The 22,619-nt window shown below is 43.4% G+C and overlaps 1 protein-coding gene across 3 annotated transcripts; it reads right to left on the reverse strand.

Annotated features, from left to right (window-relative positions):
* Positions 1–705: 705 nt before the first annotated feature.
* On the reverse strand, positions 706–21,729 carry gar1 (GAR1 homolog, ribonucleoprotein). Of its 3 annotated transcripts, none has more exons than XM_067991026.1 (7): positions 21,240–21,729; positions 10,207–10,458; positions 9,205–9,359; positions 7,364–7,423; positions 6,801–6,945; positions 4,815–4,880; positions 706–1,074 (listed from the first exon to the last, which is right to left on the reverse strand). In XM_067991026.1, the coding sequence occupies exons 2-7, from the start codon at positions 10,442–10,444 to the stop codon at positions 1,058–1,060; spliced, it is 681 nt and encodes a 226-aa protein (XP_067847127.1). In that variant the 5' UTR covers positions 10,445–10,458; positions 21,240–21,729; the 3' UTR covers positions 706–1,057. The 3 variants fall into 3 exon arrangements, with proteins under 3 accessions (XP_067847127.1, XP_067847133.1, XP_067847141.1); XM_067991032.1 differs by lacking the exon at positions 21,240–21,729 and adding an exon at positions 21,106–21,233; XM_067991040.1 differs by lacking the exon at positions 706–1,074 and having other exon boundaries at positions 4,807–4,880.
* Between the last annotated feature and the right edge of the window lie 890 nt (positions 21,730–22,619).

A 22,619-nucleotide genomic window follows, 5' to 3' on the forward strand; every position in this document is an offset into this window, starting at 1 on the left:
GCATGTTACCAAAAGCTTACCTAGATTTTAAGGCAAGGCTATAGAGAAGTAATGGGGAGTTGGGACTCAGCCAGGAGAGTGATGTTATAAGAGTCAAAATAATCTAGGATAAGGTTAGAAAAGGCCTAGAAACACAACAGCAACCATATTAAAAGGTATACTCATTGCTAGTCCTAATTGTAATAGGGGATCCATTAGCTGCCAGCATTTTAAAATGTGGTTAACAATTTCGAGCATAGGTTTTCAAAGGTCTGCTAGTCAGATTTCTGCCTAAATTCGACATACCAGACCTAAAGAAGCCATCAAACACCTGAAAAATTCCCCGACCAGAGATAAGTGCTGCCAACTGTAAAAAGCATTCTTTCCCACTTTCATGGTGTGATGCAAACACAGGGTCTAGACAAATCTATTTTTTTTCTGCATTTGCTGACGTACCAGCATGTAGTTTCTGTTACTGTATACTAATTAACATTTTCTGTACTGTTTTCATTTGTGTAGCTGACACTGTTTTTTGAAAGTCAAGGACCCTAGGAGTGTCAATATTTTACAGGGGAATCTCCCCATTCCCCCAGATTGAAGAGTTTGAAAACCACCACTTTAGGTCGGAGTACAAACGGAATAGTCACAATAATTACCTCCTTGCTTGGGATACTTGCACAGGGTTTCAGTCAGCTGGTTTTCAACTAAAAATTACATGCTCACAAGTTTAGGTAAAAACATTTATTTTAAAACAAATATCGTATTGAATCATCTTAAACTGTGCTATTTTGTAGACCAAGTACTTTTATAATCAGTAGAACATTGTACAATTTCTTTAGTTCAATACAAACTACTTTTGTGTTCAGAACATTTATACCACACATACAAATGTGATTTATTACTATGTAAATAATACAAAAAAAATACTATCCTACATGCAATAAACCACAAGTTTAAAAAAAAACTTCAATTTAATGCAGTTCATATCTGGGAAAATAATCTCCATCTTCTGAACTTGCAGAAGCACTAAAAACAGTAAATTTGTAGGTTGCTGCCCAATCTTCAAATATGTGCAAGTTCACCTTCCTCCTCCACCTTTTAAGAAAGAAAAGGATATAAATCACAAGCTCAGTAACAGAGCAACATAAGACAAGCTATGAGCAATGGAACACTTTGCACATCCACAACAGTGACCCCCACTGGAAAATGAACATGTATATGTTCCTTCCTATGTTTGGGCTTGGCTGACAACCTGCTGAAATTCAGTTCAGCATGGCTACTTGGTCCAGAGGATCCCACGGAACTGTACACAAGCAAAAATAATCTTTAAGAGGAGAGGGGGAAATGAACAAAAATAAAGAGCTACACTACATTATGATGTGTAAAGATGCTGGCACTTGAGCGTCTCTGAAGCGGCCAACTTGATAAATAAAGGATTTTCAGAAGGCATTCAATAAAGGTGTCTAAGAAGCTCGTTCGAAATATCCAGGTAAACGAGAGAAGCAGCATGGATAGAAAGTCTGACGGACTGGAAAGTGTTAGGATAAATGGTTGTTCGGACAGGAGAAGGCTCGGAAGTGTTGTACCCCAGGGGTCAGCACTGGGTCCATTTTTGTTCTCAGCATATATAGACGATTTGGACTTCAGTATAGGGAACATAATCTCAATTTGCCGACCACACAAAAGTAGGAGATTTGGCAAACAGCAAGGAGGATTATAAAAGATTTACAGATGGACAGGTTAGTGGAATATACAGACAGGTGGCAAATGCGATTTAAAGTGTGAACTAATTTATTATGGGGAGAAAAAAAAACAAGAAATGGGAGCATACACTCAATATAACAATACTGAAGGGTGTGGATGTACAGACAGACCTGGAGGAGGGTTCACGTACATATTTCCTTGAAAATGTAAGTACGGGTAGATTAAACCATTAAAAAGGCCAATAGAATTTGGGGTTTTATAAATGGGAGCATAGAGTACAAGAATAAAGTAATTATGAATTTATACAAAACATTGGTTAACCCACTGTGCACAGTTTTGGATGCCTCATTATCGAAAGGGACAATAGAGTCAAAGACAGCACTCAGCATAGACTCACCAGGATGATGCCAGAAGAGGAAGCCTTAATTATAAAATCATAGAATATTATTATTTTTGTATGATTTGGTCCATAGCCCTGCAGGTCACGTCTCTTCAGGTGCACATCCGGGTATTTCTTAAATGAATTGAGGGTTTCTGCCTCTACCATCCTCTCAGGCAGTGAATTCCAAACCCCACCACCCTCTGGGCGAAAAATTTTTCCTAATTTCCACTCTAATCCTTCTACCAATCACTTTAAATCTATGCCCCCTAGTTATTGAACTCTCTGCTAAGGGAAATGGGTCCTTCCTATCCACTAGGCCTCTCATCATTTTGTACACCTCAATCAAATCACCCCTCAGCCTCCTCTGTTCCAAGGAAAACAACCCCAGCCTACCCAATCTGTCATCATAGCTAATATTCTCCAGTCCTGGCAACATCCTCGTAAATCTCCTCTGCACCCTCTCCAGTGCAATTCCATCCTTCCTGTAATGTGGTGACCAGAACTGTGCGCAGTACTCAAGCTGTGGCCTAGTGTTTTATACAGTTCCAGCATAACATCCCTGCTTTTATATTCTATGCCTCAGCTAACAAAGGAAAGTATTCCATATGCCTTCTTAACCACCTTATCTACCTGTCCTGCTACCTTCAGGGATCTGTGGACATGCACTCCAAGGTCCCTCACTTCCTCTACACCTCTCAGTATCCTCCCATTTATTGTGTATTCCCTTGCCTTGTTTGCTCTCCCCAAATGAGTTACCTCACACTTCTCCGGACTGAACTCCATTTGCCACTTTTCTGCCCATCTGACCAGTCCATTGATATCTTCCTGCAGTCTACAGCTTTCTTCCCACTCTCAACCACACGGCCTATCGTTGTGTCATCCGCAAATTTCTTAATCATGCCCCCTACGTTTACGTCCAAATCGTTAATGTATACCTCAAAAAGCAAAGGACCTAGTACCGAGCCTTGCGGCACCCCACTGGAAACAGCCTTCCAGTTGCAAAAACACCCGGCAACCATTACCCTTTGCTTCCTGCCACTAAGCCAATTTTGGATCCAATTTGCCACATTCCCTTGGATCCCATGGGCCTTTACTTTTTTGTCCAATCTGTCATGTGGGACCTTGTCAAAAGCCTTGCTAAAATCCATGTAGACTACATCAATTGCGCTACCCTCATCCATCCTCCTCGTCACCTCCTCAAAAATTTCAATCAAGTTAGTCAGACATGACCTCCCCTTAACAAATCCGTGCTGACTGTCCTTGATTAGTCCATGCCTTTCTAAGTGACAGTTTATCCTTCAGAATTGATTCCAATAATTTGCCCATTTCCAATAGGCTGACCTATTGCTCGGTCTATCCTTCGCTCCCTTTTTAAAACAACAGTGCAACATTAGCATTCCTCAAATCCTCCGGCATTATGCCTGTATCCAGTGAAGTTTGGAAAATGATTGTTAAAGCCTCCACTATTTCCTCCCTGGTTTCTTTTAACAGCCTGGGATACATTTCATCTGGCCCTGGTGATTTATCCACTTTCAAAGATGCTAATCCCTTTAATACTTCGTCTCTCACTATGTTTATCCCATCCAATGTTTCACACACTTCCTCTTTAATTTCAATCCCTGCATCATCCTTCTCTTTTGTGAAGACAGATGCAAAGTATTCATTAAGAACCATACCCACATCTTCCACCTCCACACAGAGTTTACCTTTTTGGTCTCTAATAGGCCCTATTCTTTCCTTTGTTATCCTCTTGCTCTTAATGTTTTTATAAAACATCTTTGGGTTTTCTTTGATTTTACCTGCTAATATTTTTTCATTAATTATGAAGAGACTCGAGATACTAGGGCTATTTCCATAGGAAGGCTAAGTGAAGAATTGTAGAATTTTCTGAAATTATTCAGGGTTTTGATGAAGTGAATCCTAAAGACTATTTTTTCTGGTTTGGGGGGTCAGTGACGAGGGATTGTCAATTTAAAAATCATCACTGAGTGACGAGCAAGAATTGGAGAAATTTCTTTATGAAGAGGATTGTTGGAATATTGAATGCTTTGCCACAGGGAGTGGTAGAGGTAGAGACCATTGCTTCTTTTACTCTAGTAATGAGCTGGCACCGATGCAATAGGCCAAATGGCCTCCTTATGTGTTGCAAACTTCTATGCTTCTTTACTCAAAAATAGCACAGCTATTTAAAAAATTATAGACTTTTTTTAAAATCCCCCTTTTCAAAATTAGCTTATCCATAATGCTACAACATACATTTATTTATGTATATATATTGAGAGAAGAGAGAAGGCAGGATCATTCACATAAATAATCTAAGTGCTTAAAATTATCAGGATCCCAAGTTCCAGTGTTAATTATACCTGATCCTTCAGCATTCCTTTTGGTTTTAATCAAATATCCAGCACCACAAGAATGAGAAAGGATTCGGCATCAGGGAGTTAAGCCATAGAGCAGTACGGTGACAAAATCTATAAAGGACTTGCAATTTCCAATTGAAGCCTGAAAAAAAGGTGGTATGAGGGCTGGGCAGACTAAACGCTTATAGTGCAGAATAAGTCATGGAAATTTAGAAAAATAAACATTTCTACACCAGAGCTGTAAAAAAAACTAGGCATCGTTTCCAAAATAACAGATGAATAAAGAGGATGGCCACCTAGCATATTTGTACAACTAAAATGAGAAAAATAATTGCACGATAATGAAGTATAATGCATGTCTTTGACATTTGCTGGTGCTTTTCATTTACCTCTAAAGCCACGTCCTCCTCCTCCACCACCTCTGAAGCCACCTCCCCTGCCTCCTCGGAAGCCACCTGGATAAGAACCAAAAATGTACCGATTAGATCTTGTGTGTCAAAAAGCTCATCTATCACCAACAGTTCTTAGATTTGGAAATGTGACATACCTGCGGAACATTCAGCTTGTTCAATTATTAAAATAACTTAAGTGCTTAAATTTTACTATTACAAATAAAAAAATACTAAAATAATCAACGTGTCTTTCCCAAGCAACCCATCACTTCTGAGCACAGCTCAACCTCAACTTTACCTACAAAGCTCCACTTAACCAAACTGCTACAAGCAGGAGCAAGTGTCAGTGTTGGGGCTTTGCAGGATCACATTACAAAATGGTGAACCCCTGGGCAAACTGTGATCACTGCCAAGGGAGATCCACTAAAATATGGATTTATTTATATTAGAAAATTATAAATATTTGTAAAACTCATTCTGTCTCACATTTTCTAGCTTTTTATCCCTGTAAAGTACACAAGTAAGTTCATACACATTCAGAAAATAAGTTCAAGTAAAATCTATTTTCAAAGAAATAGACATCAAAACAGTGCACTTAAATGTTTTGGAGAGTTATGGCTCTTTATCAGTATTCCTAGATGAAAAGGCCATTATATTAACAAATTTGACAGTCAAGTTACTGAACAGATTTTAGTTTTACCTGTTAACTACAGAAATTACATTTCCAAAAAGAAATGAGATTAAAAAAGTATTTTCTGATTTGCAATGACATTGCTGAAGGCAAAAAGATGGATTGGCAGCACGAGAGTGTAAATTGCACAACAGCCACATCATCTCTCATACATCAAAAAATGAATCTAAGGAATTGTGAAATGGCTTCAAGAACGCCACAGAAAATTCTGATGGAACTGAATACATAATCAGTATAGTCCGCTTAGGGCTTACTTGTAGCCCAAAAATCTACTGTTGGGGAGCAGTGAAATGTGAGGGATGAAGAATTGAAGAAATGCAGGTATTCTGGGGTCAAATATCTACAATTTTCTCAACTCTGCCAAACAAGAATGAGACAAGATTAGACTCCTCATGGATTGGCAGGTAGTTCAATACCATCTCTCTTTGGACCCCACAACTTCCTGAAATCCATTTATTTTTGTGCATCGCCCCTTTTAAAAAATAAAACCACATTACTGTACCAGCAAGAAAAACATTCACAATTTGCATTAAGAATCCCTATTACATACATACACATCCATAACATATTTTTCTTTTAAATTGTTTTTTTAATTGCAATTGTTCTTTGTTACCACACATTGACATATTAAATTCAGAGCATACAGTACATAGTATTGTATACGTAGTAAAGCTCACTCACAACTATAATGTAACTAAGTGACTGGGGTTGTGCATGACCCTGGGGCCTGACTAGTGCATGGCAGCAGCATTATTGTGGACTGTTATAGTCACCTGCTGTTCCAGGAGCTGCAGTTACCTTATCTGGGTGCTTGGTGTATGACTTCTGTGGATGCTGTTCTTGCACTCTCATTCCTAACATTCATTTTGCTGTTTTCCATATCCTCTGGCACAAACATTAACTGTTTTGACAGAATGGGTTAGCAGCCTTTCATTATCACTGTACTTGCTCCCACTGGCTGAAATACTACACAGGGGAAACATATTAATTCTAGCATCTCCTTTGTTTTGCCATTCATTTAAAACAGCAGCTTCATGTGTATTTATGGTCATCCCGCACTCTGCTTCAATTCTCTTAGTTTCATGTATCTCTGCCTGCCGTACACAGCACAACAAATCTGCTGCTCTCGCCAAAGCAGCCTCCGAAAGCTTGTGATTTTAAATAAAGCTGTTGGACTATAACCTGGTGTCGCAAGACTCCTTACATTTGTCCACCCCGGTCCATCACCGGCATCTCCACATCATTGTTAATGATGGTATTGACACATGTCCAATTAATGGAATACTTCTTACCGCCTCGTCCTCCAAATCCACCACCTCGTCCACCACCACGACCACCACCACGTCCCCCTCGACCTCCCCTCCCTCGGCCCTTTTCACCAGGTGGCCGAGGCAAAAATCGCTGAAGAGGGAGTAGTTTTGTTGGATCGACATAAAACTGCAAAAAAAAAAAAATCAACCTGAGTGCACCCAAAGAGCTAAGTTTCACATTATACATATATATTTTTTAAAAGTTGCTTTTATTGTGCTCCCCAAGAGAAAGAAAGAGAACCCAATAAAAAAGTAATTTTTACATTCATTGACTTAACCATTTTGGAATTGTGTATGACATTCACATGATATTTACAGGATCACACAAATATCATATATTGGTAAGACAGAATTTGCTAGGTGGTTTGTACATGTTGGCTAATCCGAATGGGAGACAACTTTCGACTTGAACTGGGGAAATATCTGGTAACCGAGGCCCTTTTCCTAGGGGTCTACACAATATCCCCTTCCCATTTTGATAATTTTCAAAGCAGAAGAGCTTCATGAAAAATTTCTTAGTTGTCAATCTTCACAAGAAAACCTACCTTCTGTAGTTTCTTAAAGGAAGCAGCTTTCATGTTGTCTGATAATTTAACTGAAAAATACTATTAATTTCAGTTAAGGGAAAAGTAGATGGCATTATTTTCATGCAATTATAACCAAACGTGAGACTACTCCAATCATATACCACGTAACACCAATACTGTAGTTTAAATACAAGTGAACATGCCGCCCATTTGTAAGCTCACATCTGAAAAGATCAATAGGACTGTGCAGGTGTTTTGTTTTCACCACAGCCCCTTGCGCCCTTCCCCAAGACATACATCCTGCAAGCAATCTACTCGGAACCATCCCAGGAATAACCGTCCTTACAATTTTTCTCCCACCCGTGGGGATTGCTGACATTCATTCACCCTTTCCCGAAAGCAGCACAGCTGAGATGAGGGACCCAACCAGAAGGGTGGGTAAAGAGAGAAAGAAAACGGAAATGGAGATGTGTGCATTTAAAATATACGAGCCTGTGAGAATGACAGAGTGTATGCGCTTGAGTGCACAAAGGAAGGAAAGGATTCAAATTGCAACAACTCATGTTCACACTTCAACACCCAGTGTTAACTTAAATTATTTTTCCCAGAAAACTGAATTTCTTAATGTTAATTCAACTTTTCATATTAATCTTGAGAAACACTTTATTCCTTTAAACTTATAGATGTTGCATCAATGACTATAAAACCTAATTTTTCACAGTCTCCGGCAGATCCTGGAGAGTAGAACGTTTATCCACATTGCACTTGGTGATAAGAGAACGGAGAAGGCTGGGTAGCATTGTTTTCAACCCTCAGACCCGGGACCTTGTCTAGCCCAATTTAACGTTACAGGTTCTCCTTTTTCTGGTTGTAAAAGTCTCTGGTGAAATTAGTGGGGGTTGGGCTGAGCAGAGAAGAGAAGGGTCCCACGTGGTTTATCGTGGTAGTGGGCTCATACTACAACCCTCCACATAATTCTACATAAATCTCAATCCAAGCATGGTAAGTAAGTTCAACTGAAAACACAAGTGCAGTAAGGGCTACTTTTCCTGAGACTATGGCTAAGGCATCAAGCCTGAGAACCTTCTGATGTCAAGAAGCTCGACACCATCCAGGACAAAGCAGCCCGCTTGACTGGCACCCCATCCACCACCCTAAACATTCACTCCCTTCCCCACCAGTGCACCGGGGCTGCAGTGTGTACCATCCACAGGATGTACTGCAGCAACTCGCCAAGGCTTCTTCAACAGCACCTCCTAAACCTGCGACCTCTACCACCTAGAAGGACAAGGGCAGCAGGCACATGGGAACACCATCACCTGCACGTTCCCCTCCAAGTCACATACTATCCAAACTTGGAAATATATCACTGTTCCTGCATCATTGCTGGGTCAAAATCCTGGAACTCTCTTCCTAACAGCACTGTGGGAGAACCTTCACCACACGGACTGCAGCGGTTCAAGAAGGCGGCTCACCACCACCTTCTCAAGGGCACATAGGGATGGGCAATAAATGCTGGCCTTGCCAGCAACGCCCACATCCCATGAACGAATATAAAAAACAATGACAGTGGACGGCAAAGTGGAAGCGTTCCCCAGCATTGTCTTGACCATTTGTATGTTTTCATTTAGGATTCTTGCCATCAAACAAAACAAAGAGAAAAAGTAATTATGCCCACATCCAACCTTGTGTGCAGCCAGGTAATATGATGTGTTCATATCACCGGCACCTCCCCATAGAAACACAAGCTATCAAAGAAAACGTTGGCTGGTACAATGCCTTCAAATGCAGCTCAAGAATGTTGTATTGTATTCACACTAGTTCAGGTTCTAACCCAACACTAACTCACAAAAGGATACAAAATCTCTGAGCTGTCCAAATATTTCATCAACTTTTCCAATCTGTTCTTTGTTTTCCAAGTAAACTGGCGCATTGAAATAAGGGACCTTATTTTCTTCTGAGGTGCATTTGCAAACAATGTCATCTTCACAGGGATGCATGAAATGTCCCAATTCTATACAAAAATACCAATAGGTTAGACAAGTATAATCTCATTAAATCTACACATCAGAATTCATGTGAAACTATGATATACATGGGACTGCACAGCATTAAATGTTTTCTTCCCAACATTTTTGTTAATTTTTCATTTGAACCCAGAGGTGAAAGGAGTGCACTGACTCACTGCACCACCCAGATCCCCCAAGTCAATTTGTTACTTTAAGAGCCTTCTTTAAAGGATTCTTAAAGCAGTGTAAATATTGGAAACAGACTAGACCTGATCAAACACTTTAAACAAGTGTGAAGTATTCCCCTGCTCATTAAAAAAAAACATCCGTGCAATCAATTTCATTTATCATCAGTCTGTATTTGTGCTATCCAAGTCTGGACGCAAAAGGTTTGTAAACTCATTCTATATGGGCAATGTGTTATAGTAATTAAAGTTTGTATTAGCAATATGGTACTTGCAGTGTTGTAGAACATTTCACGCTGGATTACAACAGGTCATTACAATTTGTTGCAGGAAATCAAGAATAAAAGGGAAACCAGAATTCCTTCAACAAAAATAGAGCACAAGTCCTTTCCAACACTCAGCTCTGATTCACTACTGGAGGTGCAGCATAAAATCTGAAGCATTATATAACTTACTGCTGTGCAGCATTTGAATTATCTGTGTAATCAAGAAAGACCAAATAGCTGTTAACCTCTTTAGCCAGTGTGCCTCACTAATCTCTCTAAAAAATGTAATCTTTATGCCTAGTGGATTAATGACTAAGCTAATACTCCAAATATTTTTGTGAATTGCACTTAACCCTTTGTTTAGGACATACATTTTAGCCAAATGTATGGTTCTTACATACCTACTACCCTATCTGGAGGGCCCTGATCATATCCTCTATTGAAGCCTCCTCGCCCACCACCTCGGAATCCTCCACCACCTCGGAATCCTCCACCACCACGTCCTCCTCTTCCTCCACCGAAGCCTCCTTCTCTTCCTCCTCCACCGAAGCCGCCTCCTCTTCCTCCCCCACCGAAGCCGCCTCCTCTTCCTCCCCCACCTCCTCTTCCTCCCCCACCCCAACCTCCACGGAAAGACATTTCAATCTAAAATTCTGAAAAGGAAAAAGATTACATTTCATCAGTCAGTACACATCAACAGTAAATGCAGGTCAGTTCCATTCACTGAAGGACAGTAACACAGCACGCAGTCATACATCCCAGGGTTCAGTGTTCACCATGACTGGGTTGCTAAGGGGCAAGCAGATGCAGCTGAAATTCTGCACCTCCAAATGGTAAAACTATTGTTGACTAGGTCTGGTCAGCGTCTGTCTGTACTGTCAGGAAATGCATTCATATTTAAGTGGTAAACAGTGCAAATATATTGGGTGATTTTAATTATACGAGACAGACCAGGATACCGGAGACGTATACTGTCACAGTGGCAATGCGTTCAACACATTCAAGATTTCAACCTAGTCAGTATGTTTCTAGTCCAATATGAATGAAGCATGGCTTGGATTAACATAGTAGGTACAGTGCAGGAGACCAGTCAGCCCATCATGCCTGTGCCAGTTCTTTGGAAGAGCTTTCCAATTAGTCCCATTCCCCTGCTCTTTCCCCATAGCCCTGTAAAATTTTTCCCTTTAAGTGTTTATCCAATTCCATTTTGAAAGTTAGTATTGAATCTGCTTCCACCATCCTTTCAGGCACTACATTCCAGATCATTACAATTCACTGCGTAAAAAAATGTTTCCTCATGTTGCCTCTGGCTCTTTTTCCGATCGCCTTAAATCTGTGTCCTCAGGTTACTGACCCTTCTGCCACTAGAAACAGTCTCGCCTTATTTACGCTTTCAAAACCATTCATGATTTTGAACAACTCTATCAAATCTCCCCTTAACCTTCTCTGTTCTAAAGGAGAACAAACCCCAGCTTCTCCAGTCTCTCCACATAACTGAAGTCCCTCAGCCCTGGAAGCATTCTAGTAACTCTCTTCTGCACCCTCTCTAAGGCCTTGACATCCTTCCTAAAGTGTGGTGCCCTGAATTGAACACAATACTCCAGCTGAGGCCTAACCGATGTTTTCTAAAGGTTTAGCATAATTTCCTTGCTCTATGGCTCTATTAATAAAGCTAAGAATTCCATATGCTTTTTTTTTTAAAAAAGCCTTCTCAACTTGTCCTGCTACCTTCAAAGGTTTGTGTACGTGCACCCCCAGGTCTCTGTTGCAGCACCCCCTTTAAATTTGTACCATTTAGGTTATATTGCCTCTCTCTCATTCTTCCAACCAAAATGTATCACTTCACACTTCTCTGCATTAAATTTCATCTGCCATATGTCTGCCCACATCCTCCTGAAGTCTGTTACTATCCTCCACATTGTTTACAACATTTCCAAGTTTTGTGTCACCTACAAACTTTGAAATTATACCCTCTATACCCAGATCATTAATATTAAATCAAAAAGAGCAGTGGACCTAAAACTGACCCCTGGGGAATATCCCTCCAGTCTGAAAAACAACCGTTCACCGCTACTCTCTGCTTTCTGTCCCTGAGCCAATTTTGTATCCACGCTGCCACTGCCCTTTAATCCCATGGGCTGTAATTTTGCTAACATGTCTATTACGTGGTACTTTATATGGACTTTCAAAAGGCATTTGATAAACATCAACTGCACTATCCTCATCAACTCTCTCCGTCGCTTCATCAAAGAACTCAACCAAGTTAGTCAAACACGATTTTCCTTTAACAAATCCGTGCTGACTTTAATTGATTAGCCCATACTTTTCCAAGTGCCAATTAATTTTGTCCCGGATTATTGTCTCTAAAAGTTTGCCTACTACTAACGTTAGGTTGACTGGCCTGTAATGGCCAGGTTTATCCCTCTCCTCTTTTTTGAACAGGGGAGTATCATTTGCAATCCTCCAGCACCATCCCCATATCTAAGGAGGATTGGTAGATTGTGGCCAGAGCCTCCACAATTTCCACCCTTACTTCCCTCGGTAACCTAGGATGCATCCCATCTGGACCAAGAGACTTTTCTACTTTGAGTACTGACAATCTTTTAAGTACCTCCTCTTTATCTATTTTTATCCTATCCAATATCATTAGCACCTCCTCCTTTACTGCTACGATGGCAGCATCCTCTTCTCTAGGTGAAGACAGATACAAAGTATTCATTTAGTGCCTCATCCATGCCCTCTGCCTCCACAAATAGATCTCCTTTTATGTCCCTAAATCAGTCCCACCCTTCTACTAGTTATATGTTCATAAAAGACTTTTGGGTTCCCTTGTATGATAGCCGCTAATCTATTCTCATATTCTCTCTTTGCCCCTCTATTTCCTTCTGTACTTTCTGTATTCAACCTGGTTCTTTATTGTATTATGAACCTTACATTCATCATAAGCCTCCTTTTTCTGTTTCATTTTAATCTCTGTATCCTTAGTCATCCAGGGAGCTCTACCTTTGGATGCTCTTCCTTTCCCCCTCATAGGAATGGTCCTACTCTGTACCCGAACCAACTCCTCCTTGAAGGCCTCCCATTGTTCAATTACTGCTTTGCCTACCAATTTTTGATTCCAATCCACCTGGGCAAGATCCCTTTTTAACTCACTGAAATTTGCCCTCCTCCAGTTAAGCATTTTCAGATTTGAATTAGTTCCAGGAAATACAGTAGAGGAAACTGATGATTCCACAACCAGCTACTTTGTTACACCTCTCCCCATATCCTGTACACTCACCCCAAACATCAACTGCGGATTCCTTTATATCGAAGATTAAGAACCTATACACAGCTGCCTCCACCACTACCTCGTCTTGCTCTTACACTATACTCCTGCCCCTACCCCTAAACCATACCATGTCTCCTGTCCTTGCCAATCTTGATACCCAACTTCAGTTTCTTTTCCATTAAGATAGAATTAGGAACCTTAATATAGATAGGGCAGCCAATCTGGATGACATCCACCCGAAGGAACTGAGATAGGACAGTACTGTGTGAGCCCCTTGCCTGTATCTTTAACAGCTCGCTGGAGTCTGGGCCTGTTCCCTTAGACTGCTGGGAGGCTAATGTAGTTCCAACCTTTAAAAAAAGACAAGACAGATCCAGGTAACTATAGACCCATTAGTTTGATGTCAGTAATAGGGAAGATGCTCGAGGGAATCATTAGAGATGCAACATACGACCACTTAAGACAGAGAAGGAAATATCAGGGACACCCAATATGGCTTCAAAGAAAGGAGGTCCTGTCTTACTAATTTGATTGTATTTGAAGAACTCCCCAAGATAGTGGATGAGGGGAAACCAGTAGATATTGTCTACCTAGACTGCCAAAAAGCTTCTTATAAAAAAGGTACCACACAAGAGGCTGTCCCTGTAACCTTCAAAATGCACTCGACCCATCTGCCCTCCTTAATTATTACTCCTTCTCAACCTCCATTTCCTGTCTAGGTCTGTCCAACATGTTGCCTTCCAGGTTCATGCCCAACTCTCCCTAAAGTATGTTTGAACCCCTTTACAGCAGCTTCCACTCAGCACTGAAACTACTCTTACCAAAGTCCTGAACTACATCAGCTTTGACTGTGATCATGGTGCATTAACCCTCATCCTCTTGGACCATGTGCAGCATCTGCCATTCTCCATCATCCAGTTTCATGAGACAACCCTATCATGGTTCCATTCCTACCTACCTGAACATAGCTACTCCATTTCCAGTAATTGTTTCCCTTCCCTCTCCCATATCGTTAATTCTAGAGTTCCCCCAAATATCTAATCTCTTGATCTACATCCCGCCATTTGGTGACATCATCCACAAGCGCAGGATTAGCTTCTACATGTGTTGATGTACAACTATATCTTTTCGTTGCTTCTCAACCCCCTTAGCTCCCTGTGCTGACAGAATGCTTGTTTGACATCAAATTCCGGATGAGCCACTTGACCAGACTCCACTCTCTCGACCTGATGCCATCCCTTTCCTTGGGCATTCCTTCAGGCTGAACCAGACCATTAACAAACTTGGCATAATATTCAATCCTGAGCTAAGTTTTAAACCCACATCCTATCCATCAGCAAGATCACTTCCTTCCACCTCCACAACATTTCCCACTTCAGCCCTTGCCTCAGGTCTCACGTATTTCCTTCACCACACCATCAGTAGTATGATATTCAGTCATATTGGTCGTGCTTTCTAGAACTCTCCACAGACCTTTTTTTCTCTCCACTTCTTTCATAGAATGGTTACAGCACAAAAGGAAGCCATTTGGCCCATCAAGCCTGTGCTGGCTCCTTGCAAGAGCAATCCAGTTAGACCCATTCCCCTGCAAATCTTTTCCCTAAGTATTTATCCAATTCCTTTTTGAAAGCCACGACTGAATCTGCTTCCGCCACCCTTTGAGGCAGAGCATTCCAGATCATAAATACTCGCTGCGTAAAAACGTTTTTCCTCATGTCGCCATTGGCTCTTTTCCCAATCACCTTAAATACGTGTCCTCTGATCTCAACCCCTCCGCCAATATGGTCTAAAGGCTGACAAGTCCCCTGGACCTGATGGCTTGCATCCAAGGGTCTTAAAAGGAAGTGGCTACGGAGATAATGGATGCATTGGTTGTAATCTTCCAGAATTCACTAGATTCTGGAAAGGTCCCAGCGGATTGGAAAACCGCAAACGTAACACCCCTGTTCAAGAAGGGAGTGAGACAGAAAGCTGCATATAGACCAGTTAACCTAACATTTGTCAATTGGAAAATGCTAGAATCCATTATTAAGGAAGTGGTAGCAGGACATTTGGAGACTTATAATACAATCAAGGAGAGTCAACATGGTTTTACAAAGGGGAAATCGTGTCTGATAAATTTATTAGAGTTCTTTGAGGAAGTAACGGGCAGGGTGGATAAAGGGGAACCAATGGATGCAGTATATTTAGATTTCCAAAAGGCATTCGATAAGATGCCACATAAAAGATTACTGCACAAGAGCTCATGGTGTTGGGGGTAATATACTGGCATGGATAGAGGATTGGCTAACTAACAGAAAACAAAGAGCCAGGATAAAAGGGTCATTTTCAAAATGGCAATCTGTAACTAGTGGGGTGCCGCAGGGATCAGTGCTGGGGCCTCAACTCTTTACAATATATATCAATGAATTGGATGAAGGAACAGAGTGTCTTGTGGCCAAATTTGCTGATGATACAAAGATAGGCGGAAAAGCAAGTTGCGATGTGGACAGAAAGTGCCTGCAAAGGGATATTGACAGGTTAAGTGAATGGGCAAAAATTTGGCAGATGGAATATAATGTGGGAAAATATGAAGTCATCCACTTTGGGAGGAAAAATTAAAAAGCAAAATATTATTTGAATGGAGAAATACTACAAATTGCTGTGATGTGGAGATGCCGGTGATGGACTGGGGTGTACAAATGTAAGGAATCTTACAACACCAAGTTATAGTCCAACAGTTTTATTTGAAAATCACAAGCTTTCGGAGGCTTTCTCCTTCGTCAGGTGAGTGTCGGATTCATTGAAAGGGTATCTAAGGTTTCTCTGTCTGAACACCATTCAATTCATTTGATGGCCTTGATAACGGGCAGTTGGAAAGATTATCTGTAATCACCAGGCATTGTTCTATGACTATATATGCGGTAATTTTCAATGAGTCCGACACTCACCTGACGAAGGAGAAAGCCTCCGTAAGCTTGTGATTTTCAAATAAAACTGTTGGACTATAACCTGGTGGTGTAAGATTCCTTACAAATTGATGTGGTACAGAGGGATCTAGGTGTCCTCGTACATGAAACACAAAAAGTCAGCATACAGGTGCAGCAAGTAATCTGGAAGGTAAACAGAATATTTGCCTTTATTTCTAGGGGGATGGAGTATAAAAGCAGCAAAGTCAAACTACAACTGTACAGGGTGCTGGTGAGACCACACCTGGAGTACTGCATACAGTTCTGGTGCCCTTATTTAAGGAAGGGCATACTTGCATTGGAGGCAGTTCAGAGAAGGTTCACTAGGTTGATTCTGGGTATGGAAGGGTCGTCTTATGAGGAAAGATTGAACAGGTTGGATATATACTCATTGGAGTTTAGAAGAATGAGGAGATCTTATTGAAACATACAAGATTCTGAGGGGACTTGATAGGGTAGATGCTGAGAGGATGTTACCCCTCATGGGGGAAATCTAAAACTAGGCGGCAGAGTCTCAGAATAAAAGGTCGCCCGTTTAAGACGGAAATGAGGAGGAATTTCTTCTCCCAGTGTCGTGAATCTTTGGAATTCTTTATCCCAAAAAGCTGTGGAGGCTGAGTCATTGAATACATTCAAGGCTGAGTTGGACAAATGTTTGATCTGCAAGGGAGTCAAAAGATATGGGGAAAGGGCGGGAAAGTGGAGTTATGGTAAAAATCAGATCAGCCATGATCTCACTAAATGGCGGAGCAGGCTCGAGGGGCCAAATGGCCTACTCCTATCTCTTATGGTCTATAGGAATAGTTTCTCTTTATTTACTTTATCTAAACCCTTCATGATTTTGAACACTTCTATAAAATCTCTTCTCAACCTTCTCTGCTCTAAGGAGAACCCCAGCTTCTCCAGTCTATCCACGTAACTGAAGTCGCTCAGCACTGGAACCATTCTAGTAAATATTTTCTGCACCCTCTCTAAGGCCTTCACATCCTTCCTAAAGTGCGGTGCCCAGAATTGGACAATGCTCCAATTGCGGCCAAACCAGTGTTTTATAAGGGTTCAACATGACTTCCTTGCTTTTGTACTCTATGCTTCTATTTATAAAGCCCAGGATCCCATTTTTTTTTTAAAACCGCTTTCTCAACCTGCCCTGCCACCTTCAAAGATTTCTGCACACGTACCCCCAGGTCTTTCTGTTCCTGCACTCCCTTTAGAATTGTACCATTTAGTTTATATTGCCTCTCCTCGTTTTTCCTGCCAAAATGTATCACTTTGCACTTAAGCATTAAATTTCATCTGCCACGTGTCCGCTCATTCCACCAAACTGTCTACGTCCTCGAAGTCTATTACTATCCTCCTCACTTTTTACTACACTTCCAAGTTTTGTGTCATCTGCAAATTTTGAAATTGTGCCCTGTACACCCAAGTCCAAGTCATTAATATATCAAAAAAAGCAGTGGTCCAAGTACCGACCCCTGGGGAACACCACTGTATACCTTCCTCCAGCCCGCAAAACAACTGGTCACCACTACTCTCTGTTTCCTGTCACTTAGCCAATTTCGTATCCATGATGCCACTGCCCCTTTTATTCCATGGGCATCAATTCTGATGACAAGCCTATTATGTGGCACTTTATCAAATGTTTTGAAAGCCCATATACACGTCAACTGCATTGCAATCAACCCTCTCTGTTGCCTCATCAAAAAACTCAATCAAGTTAGTTAAACACAGTTTGCCATTAACAAATCTCTTTGTTTTACTCATTCATGGGATGTGGGCGTCAGAGGCAAGGCCAGCAGTTATTCCCATCCAGGCAAGTGGAGAGTGTTCCATAATACTCCTGACTTATGCCTTGTAGACGGTGGAAAGTCAGGAGGTGGGTCATTTGCTGCAGAACACCCAGCCTCCGACCTACTCTTGTAGCCACAGTATTTATGTGGCTGGTCCAATTAAGTTTCTGGTCACTGGTGACCCTCAGGATGTTGATGGTGGGGGATTCGGTGATGGTAATGTCCTTGAACGTCATGGGGAGGTGGTTAGACTCTCTCTTGTTGGAGATGGTCATTGCCTGGCACAAATGTTACGTACCACTTATCAGCCTAAGCCTGGATGTTGTCCATGTCTTGCTGCACACGGGCACGGACTGCTTCATTATTTGAGGTGTTGCGAATGGAACTGAATACTGTGCAATCATCAGCAAACATCCCCATTTCTGACCTTATGATGGAGGGAAGGTCATTGATGAAGCAGTTGAAGATGGTTGGGCGTAGGACACTGCCCTGAGGAACTCCTGCAGCGATGTCCTGGGGCTGAGATGACTGGCCTCCAACGACCACTACCATCTTCCTTTGAGCTAGGTATGACACCAGCCTTTGGAGTTTTACCCCTGATCCCCTTTGACTTCAATTTTACTAGGACTCCTTGGTGCCACACTCGGTCAAATGCTGCCTTGATGTCAAGGGCGGTCACTCTCACCTCATTTCTGGAATTCAGCTCTTGTGTTAATGTTTGGACCAAGGCTGTCATGAGGTCTGGAGCTCAGTGGTCTTGGCGGAACCCAAACTGAGCAACGGTGAGCAGGTTATTGGTAAGTGCTGCTTGGTAGCACTGTCGACAACACCTTCCATCACTTTGCTGATGATTGAGAGTAACTGAAGGGACAGTAATTGGCCGGATTGGATTTGTCCTGCTTTTTGTGGACCGGACATACCTGGGCAATTTTCCACTTTGTCGGGTAGATGCTAGTTATAGCTGAACTGAAATAGCTTGGCTAGAGGCACGGCTAGTTCTGGAGCACAATTCTTCAGCACTACAGCTGGGATGTAGTCAGGGCCCATTGCCTTTGCTGTATCCAGTGCACTCAGCCGTTTCTTGAATTGATGTTGAGTGAATCGAAATGGCTGAAGACTGACTTCTGTGATGATGGGGATCTCGGGAGGAGGCCAAGATGGATCATCCACTCGACAGTTCTGGTTGCAAACGCTTCAGCCTTGTCTTTTGCACTCACGTGCTGGACTCTGCCACCATTGAGTATGGGGATGTTTACAGTGCCTCCTCCTCCCGTTAGTTGTTCAACTGTCCACCACCATTCACGACTGGATGTGGCAGGACTGCAGAGATTTGATCTGATCCGTTGGTTGTGGAATCGCTTAGCTCTGTCTATAAGCACGTTCCTTCCACTGTTTAGCATGCTTGCTGGTGTTGTAGCGTCACCAGGTTGGCACCTCATTTTTAGGTACGCTTGGTGCTGCTCCTGGCATGCTCTCCTACGCTCCTCATTGAACTAGGGTTGAGCCCCTGGCTTGTTAGTAATGGTAGAGTGGGGAATATGCCGGGCCATAAGGCTACAGATTGCGCTGGAATACAATTCTGCTGATGGCCCACAGCGCCTCATGGATGCCCAGTTTTGAGCTGCTAGATCTGTTCTGAATCTATCCCATTTAGCATGATGGTAGTGCCACACAACACAATGGACGGTGTCCTCAGTGTGGGACTTAGTCTCCACAAGGACTGTGCAGTGGTCACTCCTACCAGTACTGTCATGGACAGATGCATTTGCGACAGGTAGGTTGGTGAGGATGAGGTCAAGTAGGTTTTTCCCTTGTGTTCGTTCTCTCACCACCTGCCACAGGCCCAGTCTGGCAGCTATGTCCTTCAGGACCTGGCCAGCTCGGTCAGTTGTGGTGCTACCGATCCACTCTTTGTGATGGACATTGAAGTCCCCCACCCAGAGTACATCCTGTGCCCTTGCTACCCTCAGTGCTTTCTCTAAGTGGTGCTCAACATGGAGGAGTATTGAGGGAGGGCAATGGGTGATAATCAGCAGGAGGTTTCCTTGCCCATGTATGACCTGAATCTTCATGGGGTCCGGAGTCAACGTTGAGGTCTCCCGGGGCCACTCCCTCCTAACTGTATACCACTGTGCCACCACCTCTGGTGGGTCTGTCCTGCCGGTGGGACAGGACATACCCAGGGATGGTGATGGAGGAGTCTGAGACGTTGGTTGAACAGTATGACTGAGAGTATGTCTATGTCCACAATATTAATCCTCACTTGTCCAAGTGACTATTAACTTTGTCCCGAATTATCTTTTCTAAAAGCTTCCCCACCACTGAGGTTAAACTGATTGGCCTGCAGTTGCCAGGTTTATCCTTACACCCTTTTTTGAACAAGAGTGTAACATTTGCAATTCTCCAGTCATCTGGGACCACCCCCATATCCAAGGATTGGAAGATTATGGCCAGCACCTCTGCAATTTCCACCCTTACTTCCCTCAGCAACCTAGGATGCATCCCATCCAGACTGGGTGACTTATCTACTTTAAAGTACAGCCAGCCTTTCTCGTACCTCTTCTTTATCAATTTTTAGCCCATCCAGTATCTCTACTACCTCCTCTTTTACTGTGACCATCTTCTTCCTTGGTAAAGACAGATGTGAAGTACTCATTTAGTACCTCAGCTATGCTCTTTCCACCTTTCAAATCTTCTCAAAATCAACCTATTCAGCTAAGCTTTCTACCTCATCTACGATCCTCTCTCCCCCTAGATCAGTGTCCATTCTCAACATTCATCTGTGAACTACCTTCGGACATTTTATACATTAGACATGGTATACAAAGTCAAGTGCTTACTGCAATTGGAAAATAGTGACCATAATACAGTTCAAAGTAAAAAAAAAGAGGATAATGAATGGACTGGAAAAAAGTTCAGTGAGATAGAGAGAGCTGGCCTAAATTAATTCACCAATGTATAGGAACATCGAGCCTGTAAAAAACACAATGACTCTACCGCAGGCCATTTTGTTGCTTCCGTAAAAAAAAAAGAACACATTTTAACTCAATTTTACTTCACCCATTTCCTAGCGACACGATCTACCTAAAATAGTTGGAATTACTGCAACAATACCAGACACCAGATGAACTTCAGCGTTCACGATCTGTTATGAACAGGCGCAGAACTCAATTCTCTAAAATAGTGATACACACGAAATTATTTCTCTGGCGGAAAATTAAGCTGCAAAATATATATATATATAAATAAATAAAGTCGCCAGTTTATTGTGGAAACCGGTGCTCGCACAATAACCTTGTAGACGGGAGTGACTGGACTCGGGAGCCGTGCCTCTGAGACGGAGACTAAGCCACGGGTGGTCGTCCGCTCGGTCCAGCTCTCCACGCGCGGTTTCTGTTACCGAGCAGCGCGCGCCGCCATTCACTCACCGAACCCTGGACCGGCTGTAGAACGTCTCCCGGAGCACGCGCTCCCTTCCAGCCACGTGTAGTCACCAACCGCCGCCCTCGCTCGCTGGCTGGCTGGCTGGCTGCACGAAGAAAGACAGCAAAAGACGACCCTTAATTTATATATTGAGGCGTTTTAAGAAAGCCTATGTCTTTATATAAAATTATTCGACATTGCACAGCTCAAAGCCGCCGGTCAGGTTGCAAATTCCAATTCATCTCAACTTGTTTGCAGGTTTTCAATAACTAATTTTTTTTACCACGCTTTTACGACAGCTTTTAGGCACTTCGTCTCCCAACCTGTGACCTGCCGTATCACAAATGCATCTGGACTACAGCAGCCAGCGCGCCCTCTGTAGGTCAGCAAAACAGCGGTGCACCCTCTCCCGACAGGACATGGGCACTGGGCCGGGACCGCCTCCGCGGGGAGTCGGTGAGTATCGCCGCTGTGGCGAGGCCGGGGGACGAGTGCTGCCTCTTTCAATAGCGCGCATGCGCGGGACGCCGCACCTAGGCGCGCGTGCGCATTGTAGATCATCAACTGCTCTCACTGAAAGGGCGGAGCGGAGGCCGAGCACTGAGAACGGAGCCGGAAGGGGGAGAAGGGGGAGAGGGGGGAGGGAGGGGGAGGAGAGGGGGGAGGGAGGGGGAGGAGAGGGGGGAGGGAGGGGGAGGAGAGGGGGAGGGAGGGGGGAGAGGGGGGAGGGAGGGGGGGAGAGGGGGGAGGGAGGGGGGGGGGAGGGGGGGGAGGGGGGGGGGGGAGGAGGAGGAGGAGGAGGGAACCCCCCCCCCAGACCTGGATCACACTCTCCTCCTCTCCCCCCCCATGAGACCTGGATCACACTCTCCTCCTCTCCCCCCCCATGAGACCTGGATCACACTCTCCTCCTCTCCCCCCCCCCCAGACCTGGATCACACTCTCCTCCTCTCCCCCCCCATGAGACCTGGATCACACTCTCCTCCTCTCCCCCCCCCCCAGACCTGGATCACACTCTCCTCCCCCCCCCCCAGACCTGGATCACACTCTCCTCTCCCCCCCCCCCCCCAGACCTGGATCACACTCTCCTCCCCCCCCCCATGAGACCTGGATCACACTCTCCTCCTCTCCCCCCCCATGAGACCTGGATCACACTCTCCTCCTCTCCCCCCCCCAGACCTGGATCACACTCTCCTCCTCTCCCCCCCCATGAGACCTGGATCACACTCTCCTCCTCTCCCCCCCCATGAGACCTGGATCACACTCTCCTCCTCTCCCCCCCCCAGACCTGGATCACACTCTCCTCCTCTCCCCCCCCATGAGACCTGGATCACACTCTCCTCCTCTCCCCCCCCCCCAGACCTGGATCACACTCTCCTCCCCCC

Source organism: Heptranchias perlo, chromosome 1 (assembly GCF_035084215.1).
Source record: "Heptranchias perlo isolate sHepPer1 chromosome 1, sHepPer1.hap1, whole genome shotgun sequence".
Taxonomy (NCBI): Eukaryota; Metazoa; Chordata; class Chondrichthyes; order Hexanchiformes; family Hexanchidae; genus Heptranchias; species Heptranchias perlo.